This window comes from Amblyomma americanum, chromosome 1 (genome assembly GCF_052857255.1).
Source record: "Amblyomma americanum isolate KBUSLIRL-KWMA chromosome 1, ASM5285725v1, whole genome shotgun sequence".
NCBI lineage: Eukaryota > Metazoa > Arthropoda > Arachnida > Ixodida > Ixodidae > Amblyomma > Amblyomma americanum.
The window spans coordinates 336,885,880-336,912,952 of NC_135497.1; the positions used below are offsets into that span (position 1 = coordinate 336,885,880).

The 27,073-nt window shown below is 43.6% G+C and overlaps 1 protein-coding gene and 1 long non-coding RNA gene across 15 annotated transcripts in view; one reads left to right on the forward strand and one right to left on the reverse strand.

Moving 5' to 3' along the window:
• The window catches only part of LOC144115531 (uncharacterized), a 147,714-nt gene that overhangs the window by 96,843 nt on the left and 23,798 nt on the right, over positions 1-27,073 (reverse strand). For 2 of the 13 annotated variants that reach the window (XM_077649953.1, XM_077649958.1), the window contains one exon: positions 14,498-15,819. The exons of the other annotated variants lie outside the window; for them this stretch is intronic. In XM_077649953.1, coding sequence (XP_077506079.1) covers positions 15,724-15,819 — 96 coding nt within the window. In that variant the 3' untranslated portion in view covers positions 14,498-15,723. Of the gene's footprint in view, positions 1-14,497; positions 15,820-27,073 lie in introns of those variants that run through there. 13 annotated transcript variants of the gene reach the window in all.
• LOC144115533 (uncharacterized) lies at positions 2,743-26,734 on the forward strand. 2 transcript variants are annotated; one of them, XR_013311441.1, is made up of 4 exons: positions 2,743-2,852; positions 3,247-3,301; positions 4,224-4,296; positions 21,438-26,734. It is a non-coding gene; the product is annotated as an uncharacterized LOC144115533 (long non-coding RNA). The 2 variants fall into 2 exon arrangements; XR_013311442.1 differs by lacking the exon at positions 21,438-26,734 and adding an exon at positions 16,678-17,506.

Genomic DNA, 27,073 nt, shown 5'->3' on the forward strand with positions numbered 1-27,073 from the left:
CCACAGCTTTTAAGCACGGCTACTAGGATTGGTTGCTTTCTAGGCACTCAGTCCTAGTACCGCGTACCGCGCGCGTTTCGAAAATTGGTGTAGCAGCGATTAGCCCCATTTTGAGCGCATGAAACCAGCATTCATGCGGAATTTGGCGGAATGAATCTCATTTGTAGGATGCGAGCAGCTTTCGCAACCCAAAGGGCATGCGAAAACATCGCAAGATTTCCAGCCACGTCAAGTGACAAAATATGACGGCGCCAGCGGGAGTAGAACCGCAGAACGGAAGATTCCCGCCCGCTGAGGAGAAATACAACGCACGAGACGGGACTACTGTTGTTGCTGTGTGTGTTTACCCCTGTGCACTTATAGCGGCGAGTGACACTCCCCGTAAGTGCACTTAACTTGCCCGCTTGACAGGGGCACAACATCTTGCTTCGTCCTGTCCCGTCTTGTCCGCTGTATTTCTCCTGTAGCGGTTTCGCGTTAGTGCCGCTGCATGGCGCCACAAGTACAAAAGTCGCAAAGCGGTAAATTTTAAAATACTGGTGACGATTGCTACACACGCATCTTTGAATGCCTTTTGCCCATCGAGAGAGTACGAAGTGTCAGTATTCCGAAGGCATAGTGATGTCGTACTGGCCGCATTTTTTAATTCCGGTTTTAATCAAGCCGAGGGAGCACTGAATATCTAAACGCAAACTTTCTTTTTATTCGCAATTTTTCGTCGTCGCTATGACGCGGAAGCTTCGTACTTTAGCTCAGAAACGTTCCGTGTTTCATTCGCATTTTTCCCACCCCGTGGTCATTTTCGGGCTGAATAGTAAGTACGCCGGCTAAAAGTTTCAGCCCATTCTTCGCTGCTCATGCATCCAGAAGCTTTGGTAACTTCTGTGAACTTTGATCAGCGAGTGACGTAGCTGTTCCCCACCCTCTCATGTCTTCTATTTAAGCACTTTTCCTTCAGATTAAAATTCAGTTGTGAGTCAGCGCTCGCGTGTGTCGTTTCTTCGTGTTGTCCGCGTTTCATCGCGCTGTTTCGAAGGGCAATGCATTACCAACTAGCCCGGAACTAAGCTTGCTCTTCTGGACATAGCCACCAGTTTCATCAGGGTAGCTGGATTGTGCAGGACCTTGAAGGAGGGAGCGAGGCGAGGTGAGGTCCGTTCGATTCGCCCTACGTACACGGCGTGAGCCAGCACATGACAGGTAAAAAAAAGTGTCCCACTCATATGCAGCGTCAGTTCAGCAGTGCAGGCGCAGCGCGGCACTAGTGCCGAACAGGAACGAATGCTTCGAAAGGGACACCAACAGTACATCGACAAAACACTCTCCAGAACTGCGCATGCGCGCACAGAGCAGAGGTGGAAAGGACACAGAGGATGAGTGTCTTTGGTTGACGGATGTGACACCACAAATGTACTTATTTTTTTTCCCAGCCAACAGCTCTCAAACCCAGACGAATAACGAGCGCTCCGAGCCGGAGGAGGCTGGCGTGCTTTTCAGAGAACGTGTCTATAGGAGGTATTCACTGAGGCCGCGCTACCAGACGGCGAAAGCGTCGCCGCGGCAAACGCGCAGTGTCACGGTGCGCCGTGAGGTATCCGGCCTGTATTTCTAGTGATCCGTAACATCTTTGCACGTTGTTAAATGCGACAACGTTCAATTTTCTTTTCAGAATGCTTATTGTGCATAAAGTTTGCAGCAGAATTCTGTGCCGTGATTTAACTGAGCTGCGTGCCGCAACTCGGCAGCAAAACTGGCCGGCTGCATTGCACGCAAGAATGTAAACGACTTGCAGCTTTTAATATCAGTTCATAACTGTCAGCTACTCATGCAGCACACATAGTGGATAACACAGCACATGATTAATTACCCATATTCCTAAGCGGACGCTGCTGAAACTCATATTTCCAGCGGCTGTAGTCCGCGAACCGCCGAATACTCATTGTTTCAGCAAAAAGGCATATGTGTCATATCTGCTTTGTTTACGCGACAAAATGGTCGAGCAAATACTGTCATGCACTCGCAGCACGAATGGCAGACAGCAAGAATGTTTTGCAGGTTTGATTGTAGAAACGCAGCGTTGCTTCCAGTGCACAAGACCTGGAATCTGTAGGCCGGTTCGCAGCAACGCGATGTGCAGCAATTCCGCTACATTCAGTAGTAACACGTCACTTTCAGCAGACAGAGATGGCAAGTTAAGCTAGCTAAACGAACATACACGTTGAACTACTCACCTAGGTGAAAAACGGCACTTCGGCCGTCGGCACCCTCAGCACGGATGTTCGGCTCGACCGCATGTCAAGCAATTGCGCCCGCTTATAGATTTGCATACTTTAATTCCTCGGCCTGTCGGCAAACTTACGCCGTGCACAAGGAAGACCTCAATATCGGTGAATTCAACGCACGGCAGCCGTCTTGTAGTACGTCGCACACCACGCCGGCACCTGCACATTCCTACGGGTCGACGTTTTCACAAAATGTAATTTTCAGCGTGCCTGCTCTTTCTGCATCGCGCAGTTCACGGCGTATCCACTCAGTCACACAGTGTTATGGGTCGGACAGAAATGATCTGCGGCGAGACGCTAAATACACTCACATTTCACACATCACAAGCCAGGTATATGCTGCGGCTGCCGCGCGCACGACCACCAACATGGCGAATGCCGCGCCGGCCACTAGCGCCCCTTGCGGATGACGTCATGTGAATACCTCCTATACGCTATCTGCATTTTCGTCTCTCTCGTGTATCGGCCCGCTGCTGTTTGACCGAGCTCTCCTGGTAGATGCGAGCTCGGTGAATTTTGATTTCAGTTCATGGTTTAGGCAGTCCTACCTAAAGCCTTCTCCAGACTGAGGTGAGTGCTGTGAGAATACTTCATTGTGCACACGCGATGTTGTTGCGTACTTGCCCGCCAAGTCTAGATAGTGTTCTTCGTTGCTCCCTCATCGCCCAGCAGCTTGTTGGCAGAGCTGCTGCACGACAGTGCAAGTGTGCGATGGTTTTGATTATTAATGCGGCGCCTTCGGATGTAACAATTTCGCGACAGCCTCCGGGTGAAGGCGCGCGAAGAGACCGCGGAGTGGCCTCGATGAGGTCGTTTCTTTGCCGGTGGCCTCAAACGAAAGTTTTGTCTTTTTCAAGATTCATCTTCGCCCATGACCTCTTTATAAATTTTGGCCGCAACCTTTGTGTCTGACGTGTGTGCTAGTGTAAACGCGCTGACTGGGATTTTATTGCCTTCCTCGCAGCTTCAGCAGACGGGGTACACGACTTGCGCTATGAAACCGTTGGGCTTCGCGACAGGTGGGTGGCACTTACCTATGCGGACCACTCGTGTTTATTTTTCACGCGGTGGTGCAGTGCAGGAAATCAGCTTCTTTGTGGCACTGCCGAAGGGCGAAAGAATAGGGGTTGCTGGCCAGCGGGGAGCCAAAGTTTAAATATAAGTTTGCTCACTGTGAAATAAAACTGGCGTACCTCGTAGTGGCACCAACCTTCTGTACAGCATGAGATTGCAGTAAAGTTTGTGCTACTCGCGCAGGCCTGTCACTGCCAAGTAACTCATTTGTAAGGCGATGGATGCCACAAGGAAGTCATCTTGCATACAGAGATGACTTCATTAGCCTTCAGCTGGCATCAGATTCTAGGTCCGTGGAAATATTTGTGATTTTACAGCCGAAATAACTGCATTGGTATAATTCATTGAGCTTGTTTAAAAACCTTGGTTTAACATTTGGGATGCTGTCCCTACCGCAGTTTCTCAACATTTGCTCTGCATGCTCCAATGCATTCAAGGAAGCTGTGGAAAAGATTTTCAGAAAAAATAATGCATCCATTAATAACAGACAGTGCGAGGAGAGCTAGCGGCAGCTGCATGGGCCTCACGTGGCTGTCAAGCAACAAGGCAGCAGCCACTACAACCACTTTCCAGTGCAGTTCCACGCAAGCAACATATACGGCACTTAATGTATCGATTGATCCACTGCACTGTTTTGTTTGTTGCTGATTAATTGTCTTGTAAATGTGCTAGATGTTCATGTGTGCACTTACCAGTAGCTGCCAATGACATTACTTTGTTTTTCGGCTGCTGCAGGAGCCCTCACTTGTTTTACTCATTCTGGGAGTGAGGTTGTTGAATTTATCTGTGTAAACTAGCTGCAGTTGTAGCATTACTCTGATCTGCAGTGTCCTTCTTTCCTGCCTCCTTTTTTATTTGCCTGTGCAGAGGCAGTGAGCTCTTGGGGCTGGCGTGTGTGTTCCAAGCTCGATTCTACCGTGACCGCAGTGAGCTGGGATTGGTATGATGATATGCATACTCTCACTGTTTCCACAGGTTCAGAGTGTGGCCCTGGTTAAGCTTAAGCAGTTTTTATTTTTTAAAAGCCTATCTGCATTTAATTTTACTGTGGAATGTGTATTTTTGCATCTGCATTTCCTGGTATGCTGCTGTTTGAAAATTATTCTGAGTGCTTTCAGCTACATGATTTGCAGAGAGAGTAGTTGGGGAAACACCATTGTGCCTGCGTAATTTTTTGCCAGGTTCGGAATGAATGCAAGATTTAGTCCAGGGCAAATCTCCACTTGATTCATAAGCATACACTGTGCCATATAAAACAAGCTAGACTCAGCCTCTTATGCAGATGTGACAGCTATGGTTCTGCGAGAGCACCTTTATGTGTGGCGGTGTCTAAAAGATGTCTTTGTCTTCTTGCGGTCACTTGAAAGTATCGTATTGTAACATGTATGAGACAGCAAGCCCTCAGATCTGATGACATCTATAGCAGTTGCTTGGATATGCTAGAATTCAGGACAACTCATCTGATTGCCTTTGGACCAGGTGCCCAAGTGGCACCTGAATACACACAAGAATACATGGATCACCACGTGGTATTCGCCTGTGACTGCTAAGTAATTTACAATTGACTTTCTTCTGTCTTGCTGTACTGGTTTCGATTTTATCAACCAAACAATGCCTGTGATGTGTAGTTGGTCATTAGGTCGCATGATGCATGAAAACACTGCAGTATAGATTCTGATAAGTAGGTTTAATTCACTACAACACTTAAACCAGCCTACCTCAAGAAATGGAATGGCAACAAACAACATATCAGTAATTATAGTGCCATTTTTATTGTGCCTCATGTGACGTATAGATCAACTACACATCACAGCCACTGTTCAGTTTATGAAACTGAAACAGCTAGAAGAAATTCAATTCTAAATTGTTAAGCGCTCATAGGTGAATGCCACTGGGTGGTACATGCAAAATAATGTCTAATGCGTCATTTGAAAGAAAACGCAAGCAAAAATTTGGTGTCTGTTGTCCTTTAGGTGCTCTTGTAGAGGAGCTACAGAGCAGAAAGATTTTGATTTATGAGGGTTTAACATCCCAAAAAGACTCAGGCTATGAGGGACGCCTTAGTGAAGGGCTCCGGAAATTTCATTAAGGCTGCAAACTGGGTGAGTTTATACACGGCAATGGTCTCTTAAATACAAGGAACAACAAACACAAACGAGAGAGAAAACAAAAGAAAACAAATATTAATGAATGCAATTTCTAGAACCGTGGGCTCCCCTCTTTTCAATCTCTCTAACCAGCTCCCAGTAGGCAATCCTGCTATCATCGTGTCTATCATCGCTGTGTGTGTGTGTGTGCAAGGCCAGAATTCTCTCTTGGCATGTCAGGTACGGGCTTTGCCCTCCTGACATTCAAATGGTGTGTGGCTTTTTGGAGCCGTCAAGAGGGCATACCAGACAAGTATGCAAGATCATGAAGTCCGAATTGTGGCGTCAAGCGCGGTTCTCCACAGACCATCTTCGGGTTATTTGTGGCGGGACCGGTCAGCAGCAAGGATTCTCGGAGTGGTGTGCGATGATGGAACTCATTACAGAGTTCCTCTGGAACTCAGTCCGTGCAGGCTTGCCGAGATAGAAAAAGGACGCTGCGGTGCAAGGAAAGGTTGTTGTCCTGGGCGACTGCAACATGCCGGAAGAACACCTAGGAACACTCAGGTTGGGACCGAAGTTTGCATATGAGCCACGGTTGAAAGCTATCAAGAAACTCGCCTTGTAAAAGAAAATATCCCGGTTGGCAGGCAAAGAAAGCCAGTTTCAATGCATCTCTGAATGTGTCGATGTTTTCGAAAGAACAAAGGAGAAACAAGGAAATTACTGCCACATGAGGAAGCTCGTTGACTTTGCAGCATCTAGTGGCCTCAGAATAATGGTCGCCGACAAGGAAGGGTCCTTGGTCGTTCTCCCTGCTGGCACCTTAGAAGAAAAAGTGCGTCAATCCTTAACGAAGAACTTCAAGTCTGTGATATTCCGAGCTAACAAAGTCGGGGCAAGTGCTTCGTCTTTTGGAGGAAAACAACTTGCAACGTCTCGCTGCTTCTGTTAAGGGCGCAAAAGGATTTCACTTTCAGGTTTTCTTTACTGCGAAGACGCATAAGGACAATGGTCTCTTCAGATCTATCATGTCTGAGCATGGCACTTGGCAGTTCTTTGTGTCCAGCTATCTTCAAAAGCATTTGTCGTGTCTGAAAAAATTCAGGATCCTCATCACATCTCTAATTCCGAAGCTACAGTTGACTTCCTAAAATCCAATAACCCAGGAAGGTGCGATGCTTTCAGTATTGATGTGCAAGACCTTTATTATTCTCTACCTCACGGTGAGCTCATGAAAAGTGTTAAAATGTTCATTGCTGATCACAACATTGAAACGGAATTTAATCCCAGATGTGGTGTGTCTCTTGAGAGCTTCTTAGAGATTGTCTTTTTATCTCTGTTTGACTGTCATTGAATGGAAAGAAAAATCGTTTGTGCAGAATGAGGGAGTGTGCATAGGATCTAAAGTAGCACCTGTATTAGCCAATATGTTCCTTGCCAGGGTAAACAGGTCCATAGACAGTAGAAGTGATGGGTTAGTTCTGAGAATCTTTCGGTACATCGATGATTATATTGTTTTTGTTAAAGGGGAGCTGAAACAGTTTTCAAATCGCATGAAACGCTGTAGTTGGGAAGAAAGGACCTTGAAAATCATGTAATTTTTTTCCCGATTCTATCCGCAAACAGAGCTGCAATTGCTTCTTAAAAACCCGCTGCCGGCACGCCCTCGTCACTTCCGGAAGCGCCGGGTGGGGGGACGGCAAAAGCGGAGAACTGGCGGAAGTGACGCCATTCACGGAAAGTCGGCTGGCCATCCGGCTGCGCTTGCTTTGCTGCAGCCCGCGCTTTGGCGAACCACGGATCAACGTAATCTACTGCCAGTGCCGTTTACTTTCTCTCGTTTGGGCATTCCGTGTAATGCTTGAAGCCTGTATATAAACCAGTTTGGCATGGTACTTCTTTCGAACAGCGCTTAGCACACAGCTTGGTAGAATCCGTCGGTGGTTCTCCCCCAGCCTCTTTCACGTTAACCACACAATCTGGTGGTACGCAGCATGCCGCAACTGCCTGCACAAAATATGTGCATCAATATTTCTTTTTTCGTTATATTACTTTCTTACCTGTTTATAAACTCTTTGCCTTTTCCAGCATGTTCAAATCCATGCTGAGCTAAGGCCACTTCCAGCACTGTCTTTAAGGCACACAGTCTTGAACTTTTTTGAGCTCCTTACGCACTGTTTGCCTTTTTGCTTTTTCCCGATTGCTTGCAGCTCATGGCAGCACAAGCAATCCCCTTAATCTTTCATCAGCGCGCAGCACATACCGCTGCACCTAACTGAACAAAAAACCGATTATATCAACCTAGTATACTTGAGCAATGCAAACATTTGCATTCATGAGCGCTTGGTCATGGCTGACGATTGACAATGGTGCCACAATTCATGCAAATCTGTCCTTGAGTCAGAACGGCAAAGTTGCTGAGACGCGGTACGCATATATCTGCCATAAGTAACTCTGCTGGTTACCTCGATACACAACAGCAACTATATATATCTCGCAGCACACTAGTTTTGATGAGCAGCACTGAGAGCTCTGAAATGCAGCCATAATTATTGTTCAAAAGTGTGTTCAGCATGCAAAAAACACCGCACGGGAGTAAGTGCAGAAGTTTCGTGGTTGAACAGTAGCCCGAACATGCAAAAGAAGGAAAGTGCAGACGGGACCTTCCTCCTGGTCACCTCGACTCTTCGCGCTACAGTACAGCAGTGCACCCACTCCAACTCATCCACTTTGGCATTCTTTAGCAGTTCTAAAAGGCCTTCGGGAGTAATTAGGCAAGTAACTATAAATAAATGAACAAACAAATGCTTTATCCCATGTGACTCGTGTAAGCATGCTGGTGATCTGAATTACATAACGTTTACAGGCATTGCAAGAAGTTGGTCAAAAGAAAAAAAAACAGTGAAAAAAGAGGCAGAAACAGGAGAAGACGCACACAGACTGTCACCGGAAAGGAAGTTGGTGGCCAGGGTTTTATGCAGCAGCAGTACACGGCAACGTTTCAGCGCACTTTACTTTTTTTTTATTGCCACTTGCACCTACACAAAAGATACGCATGCGCATGCACCTATGCAAAATATACGTATCAGTCGAGTTTGGTTTTCGTGTTACTAGTACTGGTAGGACGTGAAAGGTCCATACTGGGTTAATGGAATTTCCGGCTTGCAGGCGCCACCATGTCGCTTCTCTATTAGCTTCTTATCAGGCGGTGGCACCAGTTTTCTCTTCTGTAGTCTGTAGTTCACAACAATTTCGAAATAGGTTTGCGCGCGCTCGTTCAGGTTCCGACAGTCCGGCGGTTCCACAGTTACCCTGAAGTAGGGAATATGGGAATGCGCCGACTACCCCGGAGTTGACGAAGAAATTGATAGCAGAGAAAGCTGGGAAGCCATGCTGCGCAACGAAAACCCGCTCGGCAGAAACAAGCCAATCCGCCTGGCGGCTGATGCCGCGAAGAGATAAAACCTCTTTGTTAGCCTTTATTCACGGAGGCTCCAGCCCCCGCCCTCCCGACCTGCGTGCCGGGGGCAGTGAGTAGTAAAGGGTCTCCATTTCCAGTGGAAATAAAAGCTGTCATCCACCCATCCATCCAGTCGAGATTTCCAACACGTGAAGATATTGCGACTTGACTTTCGCTGCCGGCACACTCCGCGGCGTCGTTGGTTCCACCGTTTTCTGAAGCTGCTGATGGTTCGAACATGCATGGCGAAAGTCCAGACTGTTCAACACTGCTCGAATTATCCATAATTTCCAAAACGTAGTCCTTAAAAGCCATCTGAAGCAACGCGCTACACAGCAACGCCATCGGTGCCGGCCGGAGATCCCCGTGGATGACGTCATGACGGTCCAGACCAATCGCGGGCAAGAGCGCCGTTCGCTCGGCGCCCTGAGGCGATGGGGCACGTTTTCTTCTAAAAAGCAGCTTTTTGCGTTTATTTTCGCTCTTTTAGAATGAGATATTCTTTTTCAGCGGACTAAAAGCTATAAAATGACGTAGAGAATTCATTTTTTTCGAAAAGTGCTTCAGCTTCCCTTTAAGAAAGGGAACATTACACGTAGGGTGGTAGATGTACTGAAGTTTTTCAGAGAATGTGCTCTGGGCCTAACTTTCATGACTGAACTTCCTAAGGAAGAGGTTCTTCAATTTCTGGATTAAAGACTGCTCTTAGAAGCACGTCATGTGTGTTCGGAATACTCCCCTCACTCTACCAAGCCTTTCCTAAATTATCAAACAGGCCATACAAAATTGGTAAAAAATGGCAGTTTTTTCTAGCTTGAAATCTGCCATGAACAAGTCATGTCTTGAATCAACGAAAGCATTTTGCTTCAAGCTGGCCGATTAAATTCTAGCGGTTACCCCTCTCCTGTGATTTCCAGGGAATGCGATCATGTTGTAGTTGATCTCGTGTTCTCTCAAGGAGTGTTCGACCACCGTGATGACCTTAGAAACAAGGGTGGCAACTTTTGGCGAGCTCGCGTTGTGGACTGTGTAATATCCTGGGAGAGTCGGCGCCGGGTCGGCTCCTACCTCTTGCAGGCAGATTATATCGGGTCGAATGGGGGCGACATTGATGTATTGTTTCAAGAGGCTTTGTTTTCTCCTGAAACTTCGGCAATTCCATTGCCAGATCTCTAGGCGGTCAGGAGTACCTGATTTAGAGAGCGGAGCCATCCTGGTGGCTGGTAAAGCTCCTGACAGAGTCGTTGTCGCTACTCATAGCGACCGCCGCGGTCGCGGACCAGTAGGTTTTTGCTCGAGGGTTGTCAGAGCTGGTAACACGTTTTCTGCTAGGGGCTTTGGTGTTTATCAGTGCTTGTAGGGTTTGCATGTTTGCAGGAGGCATTTCGAGGCCTGAATTGGAAACAGTTGAGAATAAGAATAAATGGAGAATACCTAAATAATCTGAGATTTGCTGATGACATTGCCTTGCTGAGTCACTCAGGAGGTGAACTGCAAATCATGATCAACGAGTTAGACAGGAAGAGCAGATCGATGGGTCTAAAAATTAACATGCAGAAAACCAAGATAATGTTCAACAGCCTAGCAAGGGAACAACAGTTCACAATTGGCAGCGAGAGCCTAGAAATTGTGCCGGAATACGTCTACTTAGGGCAGGTAGTGACAGCTGATCCGGATCATGAGAGGGAGATAACTAGAAGGATAAGAATGGGGTGGAGCGCATATGGCAAATTCTCGCAGATCATGAGTGGCAGTTTACCAATTTCCCTCAAGAGGAAAGTGTACAACAGCATAATCTTACCGGTACTCACCTACGGGGCAGAAACATGGAGGCTAACGAAAAGGGTTCAGCTCGAATTGAGGACAACGCAGCGAGCTATGGAAAGAAAACTGATAGGTATAACGTTAAAGAGACCGGATGTGGGCAGAATGGGTGAGGGAACAAGCATGGGTCAATGACATCAGAGTCGAAATCAAGAGGAAGAAATGGGCTTAGGCAGGGCATGTAATGCGAAGGCAAGATAACTGCTGGTCCTTAAGGGTAATAGAGTGGATTCCAAAAGAAGGCAAGCGTAGCAGGGGGCGACAGAAAGTTAGGTGGGCGGATGAGATGGGGTAGTTGGTTCATTGCAGAAAGAAGGTTAGTACTGAGCGAATCAGACACAACAAAAGAACAGGAACAAAAAAGACAACACAGCCACAGACTTCCAACTGTTTATTCGAGACTGAAAGGCAAATGCTTTATAAGGGATGAACCTAGGTGCATAACCATCAGTGTCATTCACACAAGACCTGATTAAAATCTAGACCACATTGATCAAATTTTTACATTGTAGAAGGGCCGATAAACCACGGAGCACTCAGTCAGCTTGTCCCAGACACTCCATGTAAAGAACATGATTAAAAACAAGGAACCTAACAATCAACCTGAGTAAAGAGGGTGAAAAATACGCGAAGTGACAATGCAGGTGACCCAACAGACAACAGTACTAAAAAAAACTATGAAAACGCGATAAAATCATGACGCTTGGAAGCACACATTCTAAGTGCGTAAAACGTGCCAGCGTAATCTTAGCCTGCCAGTGTGCCCTAGAAAAATCAAGTTCAACATTTGCGTGCAGCTGGTTATCCGCTCCACCTCATCACTGCAGCGTGTGAAAGCCTATCACAGAAGCTTAAAGGCCTTAAAAAGAAGAATGAAAAGGACAAGGAACAGCCAGTGCAGCGGCTTTTTACATTCCATCTTTGGACTGTAAGTGGTCCGTACGCTGTACTGCTGTCGTATCCTCCACAACGGCTGAAAGTGTTGCTATTGAAGCGGCTTTACGTAAGTTAGGGTCTCTTCCGGCTCAACCTGTTGTCATCCTAACTGATTCAAAATCTGCCCTTCAGAGGTTACAGCGCGGATTCCCGACTGACGCCTTGTCTCTAAGCTCTCTGCGCTTGGTGCAGAATCTGCACAGCAGAGGCTTTACTCTACATTTCCAGTGGGTGCCCTCTCACATAGGAGTCAACGGTAATGAGGTGGCAGACAGTCTCGCCCATAACGCTCTCTCAAGGATTCCATCAAAAAAATGTACCTCAAGATGGGAAAAGTCTCTGCAGGAAAACGGTGCTCGATCACTTCAGTACCCTGTGGAGTGCGTCCCACAAGCCATGTGTGACCAAGGGACTGAGAAGATCTCAGGCAACCCTGCTACATCGAATTCGCACGGCCTCTGCTCGCACTCCTGCATGGATGCATAAGACCGGCATAGCATCGTCTCCGCTCTGCTCTTTATGTGGTGTGTGCGGGGATATCGAACATTGTATTATGTACTGCCCAGAGTACAACGCGGAAAGGCATGCGATGTTCGCTTCCTTCAAGAAGACAGGAACCCGTCACAGCACAGTGCAGGACATTGTCTACCTGAGTGGAAACCAGACATGCAGAAGGGAGGCTGCACGCCTTCTTTTAACATTTCTGCAGAACACGGATCTTGTTTTTAAATGGTGACAGCAGGAACGGACTATGGCCTACTGTGATTGAATGTGTGCGTAGATGGTGTCTTCCGGAGTGGACTACTTATACTGTGAGTGAATGTGTGTGTGGAGTGTGGCACTACAATGGCCTATGTTCTACTGTGACTGAATATGTGCATAGATGGTGACTTCTGAAGTGGACTGTGATGTGAACTGTGTGGATTGATTGTGTGCATAGATGGTGACTGCGGGAGAGAATGTGTGCTATTATAAGAGACTGTGCGCTTAGCGGGCTAGATGCGGCATTGTTAATATTGAAGGGACGCTGCGGTGGAGCAATTGCCAGCGGATAATGCAAGGCTAACCCCACCTGTAGCATTCAACACCTCAACCTCATACCTTAAATACAGCGGGTATCCGACAACATCAAAAAAGTGGTGAACCGATATGGTGTTAGGATGGTTTTTTCGGCACCGATTAAGCTGAGCAGCGTCTGCCCTTTGATGTCAACAGAAATGAGAACCAGGCCGCAATGCTATACCAATCATGAAAAGAAGTCCACAAAGTGCGATTCAGGCCTTGTCTACAAAATTCCGCTCACATACGGTAGAGTTTACATTGGGCAGACTGGTACGTGTTTTAATGAACGGGCACGCGAACACAACTTGGCAATGAAGAACAATATGTAAGGTCATCATGCACATCATTGCAAGAACATCATGCATGCACATTGCATGCACATCATTGCAAAGGGCAAGAAAAAAGTATCTTGCACCCCAGTTTTGTGCAACACTACCTTTCTGTTTAAATCAAGAGATAAGACTGAAAGGGAGGTGGTCAAAGCCTATCACTCTGTAAAAAATTGTGAAAAATATGTCAGCACTCCGTCTATTTCGCTTTCACCAAGTGAAATCCCTTTTAGAAGGCCACTTATAATTGTATCACTTCTGTCCTAATTTTGTTCATAATATGTACTTCAAGGCCGGAAATGTAGTTTTATCTGGTTTTATGCACACCTTTACATTTGCTCTATTTTGGCTTCCATGCCACGGTTGTTTTTCCATTCCTAATTCCACTCTTTTACCTGGTTTTAATTTTTCACCTTTACTCTTGTTCTTTGTTGTTTCCATGCTCTCATGCCAGTTTTTCCATATGTCACACCACGATATTATCGCGTTTTCATAGTTGTTTTTGTACTCTTGTTGCCTGTTGTGTCACCTGCATTGTCATTTTGCATATTTTTCACTTTTTACTCAGGTTGATTGTTAGGTTCCTTACTTGTTTTTAATTGTTTTCTTGACATGGAGTGTCTGGGGACATGCTGACTGAATGCTCTGTGGTTTATCGGCCCTTCTGCAACATAAAAACCTGATCAATGTGATCTAGATTTTAATCAGGTCTTGTGTGAATGAGCGATGGATATGTACCTATGTTCATCCCTTATATGGCGTTTGCCTTTCGGTCTCGATTAAACAGTTGGAAGTCTGTGCCTGTGTTGTAGTTTTTGTTCCTGTTCTCCTGCTGGGCCTCATTCGCACAGTACTAACCCTTTTTCTGAGATAAAGAAGTTTGTGCATATACGGTAGATGCAGCTAGCAGGGGACAGGGTTAATTGGAGAGACATGGGAGCGGTCTTTGCCCTGCAGTGGGCATAGTCAGGCTAATGGTTCGTTTGGTTTTATGGGGGTTTAACGTCCCAAAGCGACTCAGGCAATGAGGGACGCCGTAGTGAAGGTCTTCAGAAATTTCGACCACCTGGGGTTCTTTAACGTGCACTGACATCGCACAGTATACGGGCCTCTAGAATTTCGCCTCCATCGAAATTCAACCGCCGCGACCGGGATCGAACCCGCGTCTTTAGGGCCAGCAGCCGAGCGCCGTAACCACTCGACCACCACGGCGGCTAGTCAGGCTAATGGAGAAGATGACAGTCTGACCTCTGGTATCTATTTTCTCACTTCCCTAAAAAGGAGAATGTGCTATGAAGTCTCCAACTAACAGATAAGGCTCTGGAAGTTGCTCTACAAGTAGGACGTTCTTGTGGGCTAGTTGGTTCATAGCTCAAGAAATGTTAAAACTGCGCAAAAGACAGACATAAGCAACGAGGAACACAGAAAACACAACGGGCATAGACTGCCAACTGTTTATTCATGAAAATGCATTGCATCCACATTGAGCAAAAACTCAAGCATGTGACCGCCTCGTCACTCGCACATGTTCAGATGAAAATACAGGTGAGAGCACAGCTGAATAACCGTGTAATACTGTTGAATACTGAAGAACAATATAAAAGAAATAAAAACTTGAGCAAAAGGCACACTGCACTTGTTTAAAAAAGAAAAAAAAGGGCAACAATAAGTGAGCATGTCAAAGATGGAAAGAAGGCAAATGTCATTAAGCAATTAACTGGTGTAAGGGTGAAAAGTGAGGGAATAAAAACATGGAGGCAAAAAACAGAGCAACAGAAAACCAGAGTAAAAGCCTAAAATCAACAGTCAGCCAAAGTACAGGTGAAAATGCCATGCCAGGGTTTCATTGTGAACAGAGAGTGAAAAGACACAGATGGAAGGAACACTGGACCAGCAGTCCTTCACCTGATCTTCGTCTTTTTCCGCCTTTTGTCATAATGAGCTATTTCCACTTTCCTATTAACTGTCCACTTATCACCCAGTCCTTACTTCCGGCAGCTAGGAGAAACTCATAGGTTCTTGAGAATATAGCAGCTGCATTACAACTGAATCAGACCACTTCTGCTCTGTTGAGACAATGAATTTTCTACAACTTAAAAAAAAAGAAGTGTAGCATTGCTCATCAGCAGCTGCTTGTGTAGACGAACGTAAGTCGCAATGCCCTGGATAGGCAATGTGATTTAGGGTTGCATATTTCGTTGAGATGTATCGATTGGTTTCACTTTTCCTTTATTTGTGGTGATTGTCATCATCAGCCAGACTGCGCCCACTGCAGGACAAAGGCCTCTCCCATGTCTCTCCAAATAGCCCTGTCCTGTGCCAGTTGCGGCCACCTTATCCTTGCAAACTTCTTGATCTCATCCTCCCACCTAACTTTCTGCCGCCCCCTGCTACGCTTGCCTTCTCTTGGAATATGGTCCGTTACCCTTAAAGGAGTACAGACACAAAATTTAAAACGCATACAAACGACAAGATTTGTTTCATAGGCATAAAGAGAAGCCTTGTAGCAGGTTTCAGTCACAGGCATTCAGTGAAACATATTTTCAGTGTATTTTCAGTTTTCAGTGTTGTATGAGCAGCCACTTGGTGTCTCTGCTCGAATAGTGTGTGTCACCTGCCCCAATTATTGTAATGTCATTGAACCCAGTGGTTGTTCACAGGAACAACTAGAGCTTGCCGGCAACGCCGATGTCACCACGATGTGGTAGCCCAAGCTGGCCGGTCAAGGTGCACTCCAGCGCTGGCGGCGACCAAGACCGAAACTGCGAGTACAAAATCGTTCGCACTGGTATTTTGAGCTTATTTTCATGTTTGCTAGGCCCGTAAGCCTCTTTCAAAGCAAAAAAAAAAATGGACACCTAAAAACTTTGTGTCTGTGCCCCTTTAACGACAAACAGCTATTTTGCCTTCATATTACATGGCCTGCCTCAGGGCATTTCTTCTTTGCTGTTGACTGAGATGTCATGAACCCGTTTCTTCCCTGACTCACTCTTCTCTTTTCCAGTCTCTTAACGTCACACCTATCATTTTTCTTTCCGTAGCTCACTGAGTTGTCTTCAGTTTAAGTTGAACCCTTTTTGTTAGCCTTCATGTTTTTTTCCAATCATTGAGTACCAATAAAGTACAGCTGTTATATACTTTCATTGAGGAATATTGACAAACTACCATTCATGGTCTGAGAGTACCTGCGAAATGCACTCCACCCCATTCTTAGTCTTCTAGTTACCGCACTCTCGTGTTCTGGATCTGCAGTCAGTATACCTGCCCTAAGTAGATGTATTCTCTTATCACTTCCAGTGCCTTGCTACCAATCAAACTTCTGTTCCCTTCCGAGACCGTTTTAATACTGCTGAATTTCCTGCAGATTAATTTTTAGACCCACCATTCTGCTTTGCCTGTCCAAGTCATTGATCATGCTTTGCAATTCATCACCTGATCAGTGATTCAGCAAGGCAATATTAAACATGCAAATTTCAGATTACTGAGTTATTCTCCATTAACTCTTATCCCCAACTGTTCCAAGTTTCTGAATGCCTCCTGTAAACTGGCGGTGAATAGCATTGGAGAGATCGTGTATGCCTACCTGATACCCTTCCTTACTGGAATTTTATTGCTTGCAGAAAAGGAAGCATGCAAATGAAATCACAAGGTACGTGCTGGCATACAAGAAGTTTGAAGATGTCTGGAAACACTGTTATCCTTCATACATCTATTAAAGATTAAGTAGGGTAGAGAACTGGGCCAGTTGGTACATAGTTCTAAGGAAAAAAAACCAGCGGAAGGACGCAGACACAAAGCGTGTCGTCCTGTATCCCTCTGTGTCTGCGTCCTTCCGCTGGTTTTTTTTTTTCCTTAGATCTATTACCAATCTCAATGAAACAACGCCGCATTGCGTGATCGACGATGGGCCCGCAACGAGACTCGTGCGCACACGTTGAAACCAGCCAGTTCAAATTACGCGCCTTTGCAAAGGCATGAGTGACAGCACTGCATGTGGCGACACTGGCGAAACTCAACGGTTTTTTTTTTCAGCAAGAAAGGCACTTATGAACAATTTAAATTTCATGCTTGTAATCTTGTGCACTGTTAATCTATCTTTAATTGAAAGGCATAGTTTCGCTTGCAGCAAAATTTTAGCAGTGGCGCTGCATGTGCATTTTTTTATCCCCCCCCCCCCCCCTTTTTTTGCGCAGACTCAGGGCTGTGGCGCGTTAAATGAAATATGGTGTGAATGATGTTTGTCTTGTTATTGTCCCCTTTTGTGCTCCACTGTGACTTTCGATGCTTTTTTCGGGTGCTGTTAATACTAATGTACCATAAAATGACATGTTCAGAGGTGCCTTCGAACCTTCCCTTGCAATGAGCATCATTTCGATCAGTGCAGCAAGACAACTGGCAGTCTTGCCAGTTTTGCGGAAGGTAGTGTTTGTTAATATTGGTTTCTGGAATCGCAACGTACTTGAGTGCCATTGTGGCAAGTACGGTGCATGCGCTAGAAGGTACCGTACGTGGCGGTCTCGTTTCGTCCGCAATTGCTCTGTGAAATAAACAGGAACGATTTGCTCCACATTGAACATTGAACTCCACGTAACTTAGCGGATAAAAAAAAATATTTTGTGGGTGCATACATGAGCTTGTTTGCCAAAACTTATGCCAGAGATGCTTTAACTTGAATTTAGTGCGAACATGATGCACGCGGCTTTCAGTGGCAGTTCTAGGATCATCGAAACCAACGTTGTGTTTACACTCGCAACTGACTTCGGAGGCAACCTTTTATGCTCGTATTGTTAGTTTACTGCTCGGTAGCAATATTTAACGCGTGGTCAACTTATGGTAATAGCTTGCCGACTAATTGAAAGCGTATGTTTGAAATCTGCTGGCCGCTTCTTTTCTTTGTGGAGTGGAATACTAGTTGGACAAGGAAGGAAGCTTTTGCACAAATGGGAAGCTTCGCTCAAGTGGTGCACTGTAGAGCAAAAAAGGAAAGCGTGATTATTTGTTAGTTGATAGCGTTACGCACTCGTTAACCTGATCTTTGTAAATGCAGTGAACTAAGTGGGTGTAATAGCTATCAGTTGATTCTTTCCTTGTGTATCCTTTTAAAACTGATTAACTGAGCAAAGCCAGATAAAGAAATGTGTGGTGTCTCCTATTTTCTAAGTTTTTAGGGAAAGCACTGAAACAGGCTTACAGAAAGAGATGGCGTGGGGTCTTCCTCTGTTCTTGCTCAAGTCTAAAGGCAGTAAATTTCATTTGATTGTCAACTTGATTTTAGCTTAATTCACTTGCTCAAGAATATTGTGAATAGCCATTTGGCTTCCCAGTGCTTGTCCCTCTGCCTGTTAAGAGCCATGTTGGTGTACGAGAGCATGGAGGAAGCCTCTTCGTCCATCTAATCCGCTGATAGCTGCCTGCCCTGTGGAAATTTTTAATTCTGCCTTCTTATAACGACTATGGCTAGCGGGGCCTGAGAAACACTGGTGTGAAGGCTTGGAACAATCTTCCCCAGGGTGTTCTGCCTACATTTTATAAACTAAACACAACAGCATCAAAGAAATATTTTTGGCACAGGTTTCTTGATCATGGTGTTAAAATGCAATGAGTAAAATAAATTGTGTAATCACAGGTTATGTCGGCACATTTGTTAACATGTGTGCAACGTATTTTATTCTTATTGTTGATGTTCTAAAAAGTTTATTATTGTTCCTTATAGTTGTGAAAAATGTTATCTTTGCAAATGATTGCATGAAATGTGGAATATTTTTTTGTATTGCTTGTGTTTTTGTGTTTGTACGTGCTAGCACCTCTTTTGCCCCACTCTTAATACTTACGCGAATTGGATCTGAAACTAGCCTTCAGCTACGGATCCGTTTTGATATAGATGTACCCTCAAATGACAATAAATTGAAATCGAAACGATGCATGGTTTGAAGTTTAGTTCATTTCTTAAAATACATGAGAAATGCATGCATACACTGATTGATCATACAGAAAGAGGTCCCAGAGCAATATGCTGTAATGGGTCCTCTCCACCATGTACGAGTTATCACATGTTGCTTTTATGCAGTCCACCTTCGTGCACTTTGATTCAATGCTCTTTCATGCTTCTCAGAAATTTATTCTGTATTTATTCTGTTCTGGCATCTTTTATGGATATCACTCATGCATTTTTGTATCGTTCAGATTACAGACATCTGAAAACTGTAAGGAACCTTCAGGATTCATGCAAGGCATTCAACTCATGCTGCAGTGTGTATGCAGTCAGTAAAAGTACCGTTATTTCTGAGTGTACAAAAGAAATTTCTACCTTTTGCATGTTGGCTGTTACGGTCCAAAACGTATTAATTGCTGCTACGAAAGGCTGCAGTTTAGAGGAGGCTTTTGAATGCCTCTTTGCTATTTTATGTGCCTGGTTATTACTGTCCGCCATGCTAAACTTTGCAGCCGTGTGCAAAATATGAGAACATATTGACTTATCACCAGAAAAAAACAGGAAAAAATGTGCTTCAGTCTGCCAAGATGACTAATTCTGTACACCAATGTGATACGTTGCTCCTCTGCTTCTTAATATAAAACCGCACTAAACCAAGCTAAGGAGTAATTTTTCAATCCCAGTTTGCCATTGATACTAATAACCAACAATTTCAGACCATTTTTAACGAAACCAATAACTCTACAAATAATCTAAAAACGTCAGGTGGCCAGGTAATTCCCAATTACATGTATGCGGGTGTTCTTAACGATGTTGAAGGCTGCTTTTACAAACATTTTAAATATCACATATCCTTGTTATCCACCCTGCAATTTCTTACAGACCCCATTATTATTGGTCCTGCTGGGGTCAGAAAAATCGAGATGTCACCTCCATTCGGTGTGGACATCATCAACTCTAAACTTCTAAAAATATGAAAGCTTAGAGTACTGTCATTCTTTTCTAAACTATTTGAGGAATCTCTTGAGCCTGGTTGTGGCCCTAATGATTGGAAAGTGGGCAAGGTGGTTTCCTTGCACAAGTCTGGAGACATTCTTCTAATAACTAATACTAGCATCCCCTATAAGATCATCTGCTCTCTCCTTGCAAGCTTTTTAAAGTCAAATTCCTTTCTCATTCATTGCCAGCAAGGATTTCATAAAATATTTTCATGTAAGACACAGCTTCTTTGTGCTACACACGCTGGGCATTTTATCGTGGCCAGGGTTCTGTGGCAGACTGCATATTCCTCGATTTCTCAAAAGCCTTTGACAAAGTTTCACAACAATTACTTTTCAAATTCAGTAATCTCAATCTCGACACTAAAGTTATTTCATTGCTACAGTCTTTCCTCACTAATCGTTCTCAATTTGTGACTGCAGATCAAACTACCTCCTGTTCCTCTCCTGTGGGCTCAGGCATTCCCCAGGGTTCAGTTCTTAGGCCCTTACTTTTTGTCATTTATGCAAATGACTTTGCTAATAGCGTTGCTTCTGTCCTTTTACTGTTTATTGCATTATTACCGTGAAATTAACAGCGACTCTTATGCTTCTGTCCTTCAATCTGATATTAACCAAGTTTTGAAATGCTTAACACAAGGCACTTAACATGAATAAGTGTAAACACATATGCTTCTAAACGTGGCATCGTAACAACCACTTACAAACTTCATATTACACCCCTGGAAACTGTCTGTACAAATACCTCAGTGTGCATGCAACTTCTCACTTCTCTAAGAAATTGCATTTTGGATTTACTGCTAACCGTACGTTAGGGTATCTACATCGGAATGTTGCCTTTCCTCTAGTTCAGTAAAACTGCTTCTTTACAAAACATTTGTTCGATCTAACTTGGAATATACACCTTCAGTCTGGGGCAGATCACTATCATTTGAATTTGTACAAAACCAAGTGTTGCAATTCATACTTTCCAGTTATCACCACAGCTGCAGTGTTACCACTGCGAAGACTACCTTGTTATTGCCACTGCTTTCATACCACAGAAAAATTTCTCGCTTATATCTGTTCACAAGATCTACTATACCAATCCTCTTCTTAAGAGGTGCCGCCGCGGTGGCTCAGTGGTTACGGCACTCGGCTGCTGAACCGAAAGACGCGGGTTCGATCTTGGCGAATTTGGAATTTCGATAGAGGTGAAATTCTGGAGGCCCGTGTACTATGTGATGTCACTGATGGTTAAGAACCCCAGGTGATCAAAATTTCCGGAGCACTTCACCACACCGTCCCTCATAGCCTGGTTTGCTTTGGGACGTTGAACCCCCATAAACTGTAAGCCATCCTAAGAGCTGGCTGCAAACTACCCCTACACGTTTCAGACAGCAGCAATCATCTCCACAAAATACGTGTTCCTTCATGTTGTACTGAACATTTTTTTATTCATTTGTTTCAGTGCCTCTGCAAGTTGGAACCACCTCCCCATCATGTAGTTCACATTACTTTAATACTACTGCATGTAGTTTGCCTCTAGAAATTTGTCTATTTTCTTTTAATTTGTTTTCACTGTCTTATTTTCCAAAACAATTATCCCTCTGCAACATTTGTTCTTGCTGTTTTCTTTTTTGCCACCTCAGACCGCCTTTTTCTTTTGCTGCACTTAATGGTATTTACTGTATGTTGCCCTCCCTCTTAATGCCTTCAGGTCCTGAGGGTAAATAAATAAATAACATGAATAATGGTGGCACACACAGGTTGTTTTTGGTAAGCTTTCATCAGCGTCATACTTGATATGTGATTTCAGGCAAGTTTCAATCTAGATATCGGGCTGTGCCAGTATTACTACTCAATGTAAAGAGCCCGTATCCATGTTTCGTGGAACTTCGCTCCTGAACAGTGAGTATGTGGTGTCCGTTTTCAGCTAATGTATTCTATTTCAGCATGGTCATGGTACTGCTACGAGTTCTGCCACGTTTATAATTTAACAGTGTTGTTACAGCCACCAGTGGACAGCCTTATCCAGTTTTTTTCACCACGATGCAAGAGTTGTCTCGCATATGGCTGTTAAACAATACCGAATGGTTTGTGAAGATTTGTGATCATGTGTGGCCAGTTATGCACCACTTATGCCTTCTCATGAAGATGCGTGCCTGTCCCCAGAAAGGTTCTCAATTGTGCCTGAATAAAGTATGGTGACAGACTCAGCCATTTCAGTCCTGACAACTGCTTTAGAATACAGCTGTTTTCAATTTTTTTATGAACAATCCTCCCACAAAAGAACTTGAGTTCTGCACTTCCTGCATGCTCGTCATATCTGCTGGTGTCTCTGCCTCTTGCTATGTGATGGCACGTTTGCCAAGGACACTTGCACATGTTGTCAAGCTTAATTTAAGAAACCATATGCCGTATTTTTCTGCAGGGAAAAGAAAACCTGCTGTGGAGATTCCATATTCACTGTAATCTCTTTGGCTTAATAAACATTGAAGGGGTCAGGAACCATAAGTCTTAATGAACTAATATTGGTTTATGCACTCTACAGTTACTGGTCTTGAGGCCAAGGTTGCTATGGTAGGTACAAAGAAGGTTAACTTAGCTGCCTTATATGATCTTAACCATCCTTGATATATATTTGTCAGCAGTCTTGAAATGCATGTTTTCTGCCGTTCATGAAAGACATGGGACGAGGAGAATGACACACAGCATACACCAGACCAGTCACCGACTAGTGCAGCGACATTAGTTAAAGGAGTGGAGGCACCAAATTTTTCTGGGTGTGTTTTTGCCCTGGAATGATGTACAAGACATTAATAAACACTGATCATTACGTGGAGTTCAGTATTCAATAAATAATTTAACTTCTTCCACTATAGTTTCAGTTGCCAGGTGATAGTCGCATCACAAGTGGGTAGGAGGTCACGTAAGGCATACAAAAACTGCAAAATAAAAACTGCTTTATAATTTTAATTATTTTTGCTCTTGCACTAAACTGTTTCCGAAGCTGGTATGGCTGCAAATGAACAAGAGCTATTATATTTCACATTTTATATGCCTCGCGTGATCTGATGCTTGCTTGTAATGTTGCTGCTGAAACCGAAACTGCATGGAAGAATAAATTAAATAAGTAGAGGTTGGACTTTTCAGTTTAAACAAAAAAAAAGCACTCTGAAATCAGTTTTCAAAATTTGGTCTTAACCAAAAAAGGATGGTCAGTATTTCTTAATATACACGGCACAACTAGCTGGCTATCGATGGGAGTTAAACACACTCGGGCAAAGAAGAAAACTGATGCGCAGTTATGCGTTTCGACGTATTAATCCGCTATTTTACACATCTCTGCAAATCGGGAGGCTCCAAGCAGTCGAAATAGTGGACTGTTGTGCAGGCGGTCATAAAGCAGCCAACACCCAGACGTCGTTAGCTTGTCGTTGTACAATAGATGGCGGGTATAATTTCTTGGTTTGGTTTAGTTTATGGGAGTTTAACGTCCCAAATCGACCCAGGCATAATTTTTCAAAACAAGAAAAGTCATAGAACGGCAAAGCGTAAGAGTATGAGAGAGAACACAAAAGACATCAGATACTGATGGGCAATAAATAGATGCAGAGATTTTACAAACAGAAGCGGAGGAAAGTCAAAATAATCAAGGCGAGGAACAATTTGACTGTTTGCTATTAGAGTGGGAAACAGAAAATGAGGTTATGGCATGAAGCTGAATGAGCCTACAAGAGATAGCAAACGTGCTGGTTTGACTGCTAGCGGTAATGAATTCCAGGTTTTTATGGCAGAGAAAAAAGCAGTTTGTGTTCCATAATTTGCATTCACTTTTTGTGGTTGCATATTGTTTTGTTATGAGAATCGAGTGTTACTGTTGGCGAGGAAAAGATGCAGAGAAATAGAGAAGTTGATTATTATCATTGCAAGTGCAGGAAAGTAGGCGCCCTAACCAAAGATTAAGGAGGAATTTTAACGACAGAATGTATAGGTGAGAGTAAAGAGGTGAAACAGGTTGTGTATTGGGCTGAAAGGTACATTTCGGAGCGCTTGATTTTAAAGACGAGAAATAAACAGTACTTGACAAATGGGGTGAATAGGTATTACCCACGATGATATGCAATAATTAAGTGTGACTGTTAATGAACACATAATAGAGGGATAATAGAACATGGTGTTGAAATGTCGTTTTTATTAGCATCCTTAATCCAAATGAAATTTTTTTTACTCATAGATTTGGTGTGTAGATTAAGTTTTAGATGACAGTCAAGCTTGATGCCGAGAAATGTAACGGATTTCGAAGGCAGGGATAATATGATCTCCCAGATAAATGTGCAAGCTCATGATAATTGCTTTTGGTGAGAGCAGAATATCGTCAAAGTGGTTTTGTCGGGTTGAGTTGTAGCAAATTATTTTACACCATAAAACAATATTCTGTAAGTCCAGGTTTAATTTGTTTATTAGGCATGTGAAATTGCTATCCTGAGTGAATATTGACATATCATATGTGCAAAGCATACATCTTGTGTTAGGTAGGGACAAAGGTGTAAATGGAAATTGGATGTAAATGAGAAAAAGAAGTGGGCCTAAAACGGAACCTTGGGGCACTCCTAAATTTATAGCTAAAGCGCAAGAGAGCGTTTCTTGTAACTGGACAACTTTTATACGGTTAGTGAGTTAACTGCGTAAAAAAGCTAAAGCAGGTCCACAAACACCCAGGGATTCTAATTTAGTGTAAAATATAGTTTGGTTTCAAGTGCTTTCTTAAAATCTAAGAAAACAGCACCGGCAAAGAACCCATTATCTATATATTGTTAAATTCTCTCTGTGAATTCGATTAACGCCGGCTCTGGATTAAATAGGGCGGAATCCAAATAGCTCATCTGCTAACAGTTTGATTTTAAGGAGGTAGTTCATTATGCAATTAACTATTAGATTTCCTATTTTTACTAAAGGTAATATAGTTATTGGACGGTAGTTCGTTAGGTATTCTTTGTCGCCTTTCATGAAGATTGGTATCACCTTGAGCATGTAAAGTACAGTGGGAAAAACACCAGTCCTAAATACTAAATTAGTAATGTGACTAAGAACATTGGACAGCTCACGACCAACCAGCTTTATTTTAAAAGAAGGAATTTCATCAATCCCAGGAGCGCTATATTTTAGACTAGAAATTACATGAAAGACCGTCTCGAGAAGTAGGGCGTAAGTAAAAAGAATGAGGGCATTGTCGAGGGCCACAGAAACTGCTTGGAAGCAAGGAACCGCAGTGCAAGACAAAGGAAATAAATGCATTAGCAATGTCGGTTTGGTTAGTTGTACTCTCGCCATCAGAAACTTTTGTTATCCTTGTTTTGTTCTCACCTATATTCAAGAATTCCTTAATTGTTACCCAATTCTTGCGAGTGCCATTTCCATGTCTAAGTATTTCAATTTGGTAGTACTGTTGTTTAGAGTGTTTAAGTACTGCGGAGAAAATATGAGTAATTTTAAAAGCACTGGTTTTGGTGAGCATTAAGTGGCTGTGTTCTAACCTTTTTGGAAGGTTATTTTTTTATTTATACAGTTTAGAAAGATTTTGGTGATCCATGGGTTCCTGGGAACTGAATACCAATGAGTGATTGGCCTTACTGATGTGCATGAGCTAAATATTTCTTTGAGCTTCGCAGAAAATTTACTGAACACAATATTGGCGTATGTTTCTTGTAGCATGCTATCCCAGCTAGTCTCAGTTACTGTCTCAACAAACCGGTTTCTATCAGTAGTAGTAGTGGTTTATTAAAAAATAATAAAAAGGAAGGAAAAGATTTTTGCTAGACCCGGCATATGCCATCGATACTGAAGCACCAGAGCTGGGACAGCAGAAATAAAGGATAGCAGGCAGAATGGAGAAATGAAAGAGGTGAGAGGACAGGAAGAGAGGATAGGGGGACAAGTAATATACACAAACTATTTACACACTAAGAAATGTGTACAGGTTGCGCACGTGATTAGTTATCAAGTGATTGCTTACAGCACTTTCTGGGGATCGCATTGTTAGGGTGTTAAATTAACAGGAAAATGGGGTAATGGTCCGTGATATCACAATTCATGACTGCTGCGATCAGAGGCGTAATAAAATTAGATCATACATGATCAATGAGGGTGCTAGAGCCTTGAAGAGCAATGCGTGTAGGTGACACTAATAGTGACTCCAGTAGATAGCCGAGCAAGCGGTTTGTGCATAACGAACAAGAGCCATCACAAATGCCTGTAATGTTAGTATTAATGTCATCTAAGATGACGATGTTCTTATTTTCATGATTCAAAATTTGGAGGATGACTTCTAGTTCATGACAAAAGTGCTTGTAAGATGGGGAAGGTAAGCAATAGATACTACCAATGATAGTTTTCTGTTTGAAGCAAATAGGATTTATCAAATTCGAACTAGACTGATTTGCACTTTTTCTGTTCGAAATGTGATATCGTGCTTGTATGATGTAGCATTAGAAATAAAGATTGCAGATCCACCATGTCGATTAGTTGACCTATAATAGCAACCATTTTTGATAGCCAGATAAAGCAAATAGCTTATCATCATTGGATGACAGCCAGGTCTCGGAAAGACAAATAGTGAAAAGGCATGATCAGTGAACATTAAAAAAATTATCAAGTTATCGTAGTGCCTTGGTAAATCAGGTATCAGGTGAATTAAGGAGGAGGCTTTTAAGGTGGTCTAGTGACTAGTGCACGATGATTATCGATGTGTGGTGCTTGGTTTACGTGAAAACATACAGACCATCAACTCCAGAGATACGGTAAATGTCGCTTTCCTTAGTGTTCCTTGCCTTGATACGGGCATTGTCTACCCGCACAAACTCCCTGGTCAAACCTGTAACGCAGTGGAGGGTGCTAGAATCTGGCTCTGGACAGGTTGCCATTGGAAAACTGCAAAACACAGTCAATGAGTTAAACAGGTGGAGCATACTGTGGGTCAAAAAATTAATATGCACAAAAACAAAGTAATGTTCAACAGTCTCTGAAGGCATCAGTAGTTTACAATTGGTAGCGAGATGCTGGAAGTGGTAAGGGAATATGTCTACATAGGGCAGGTAGTGACCG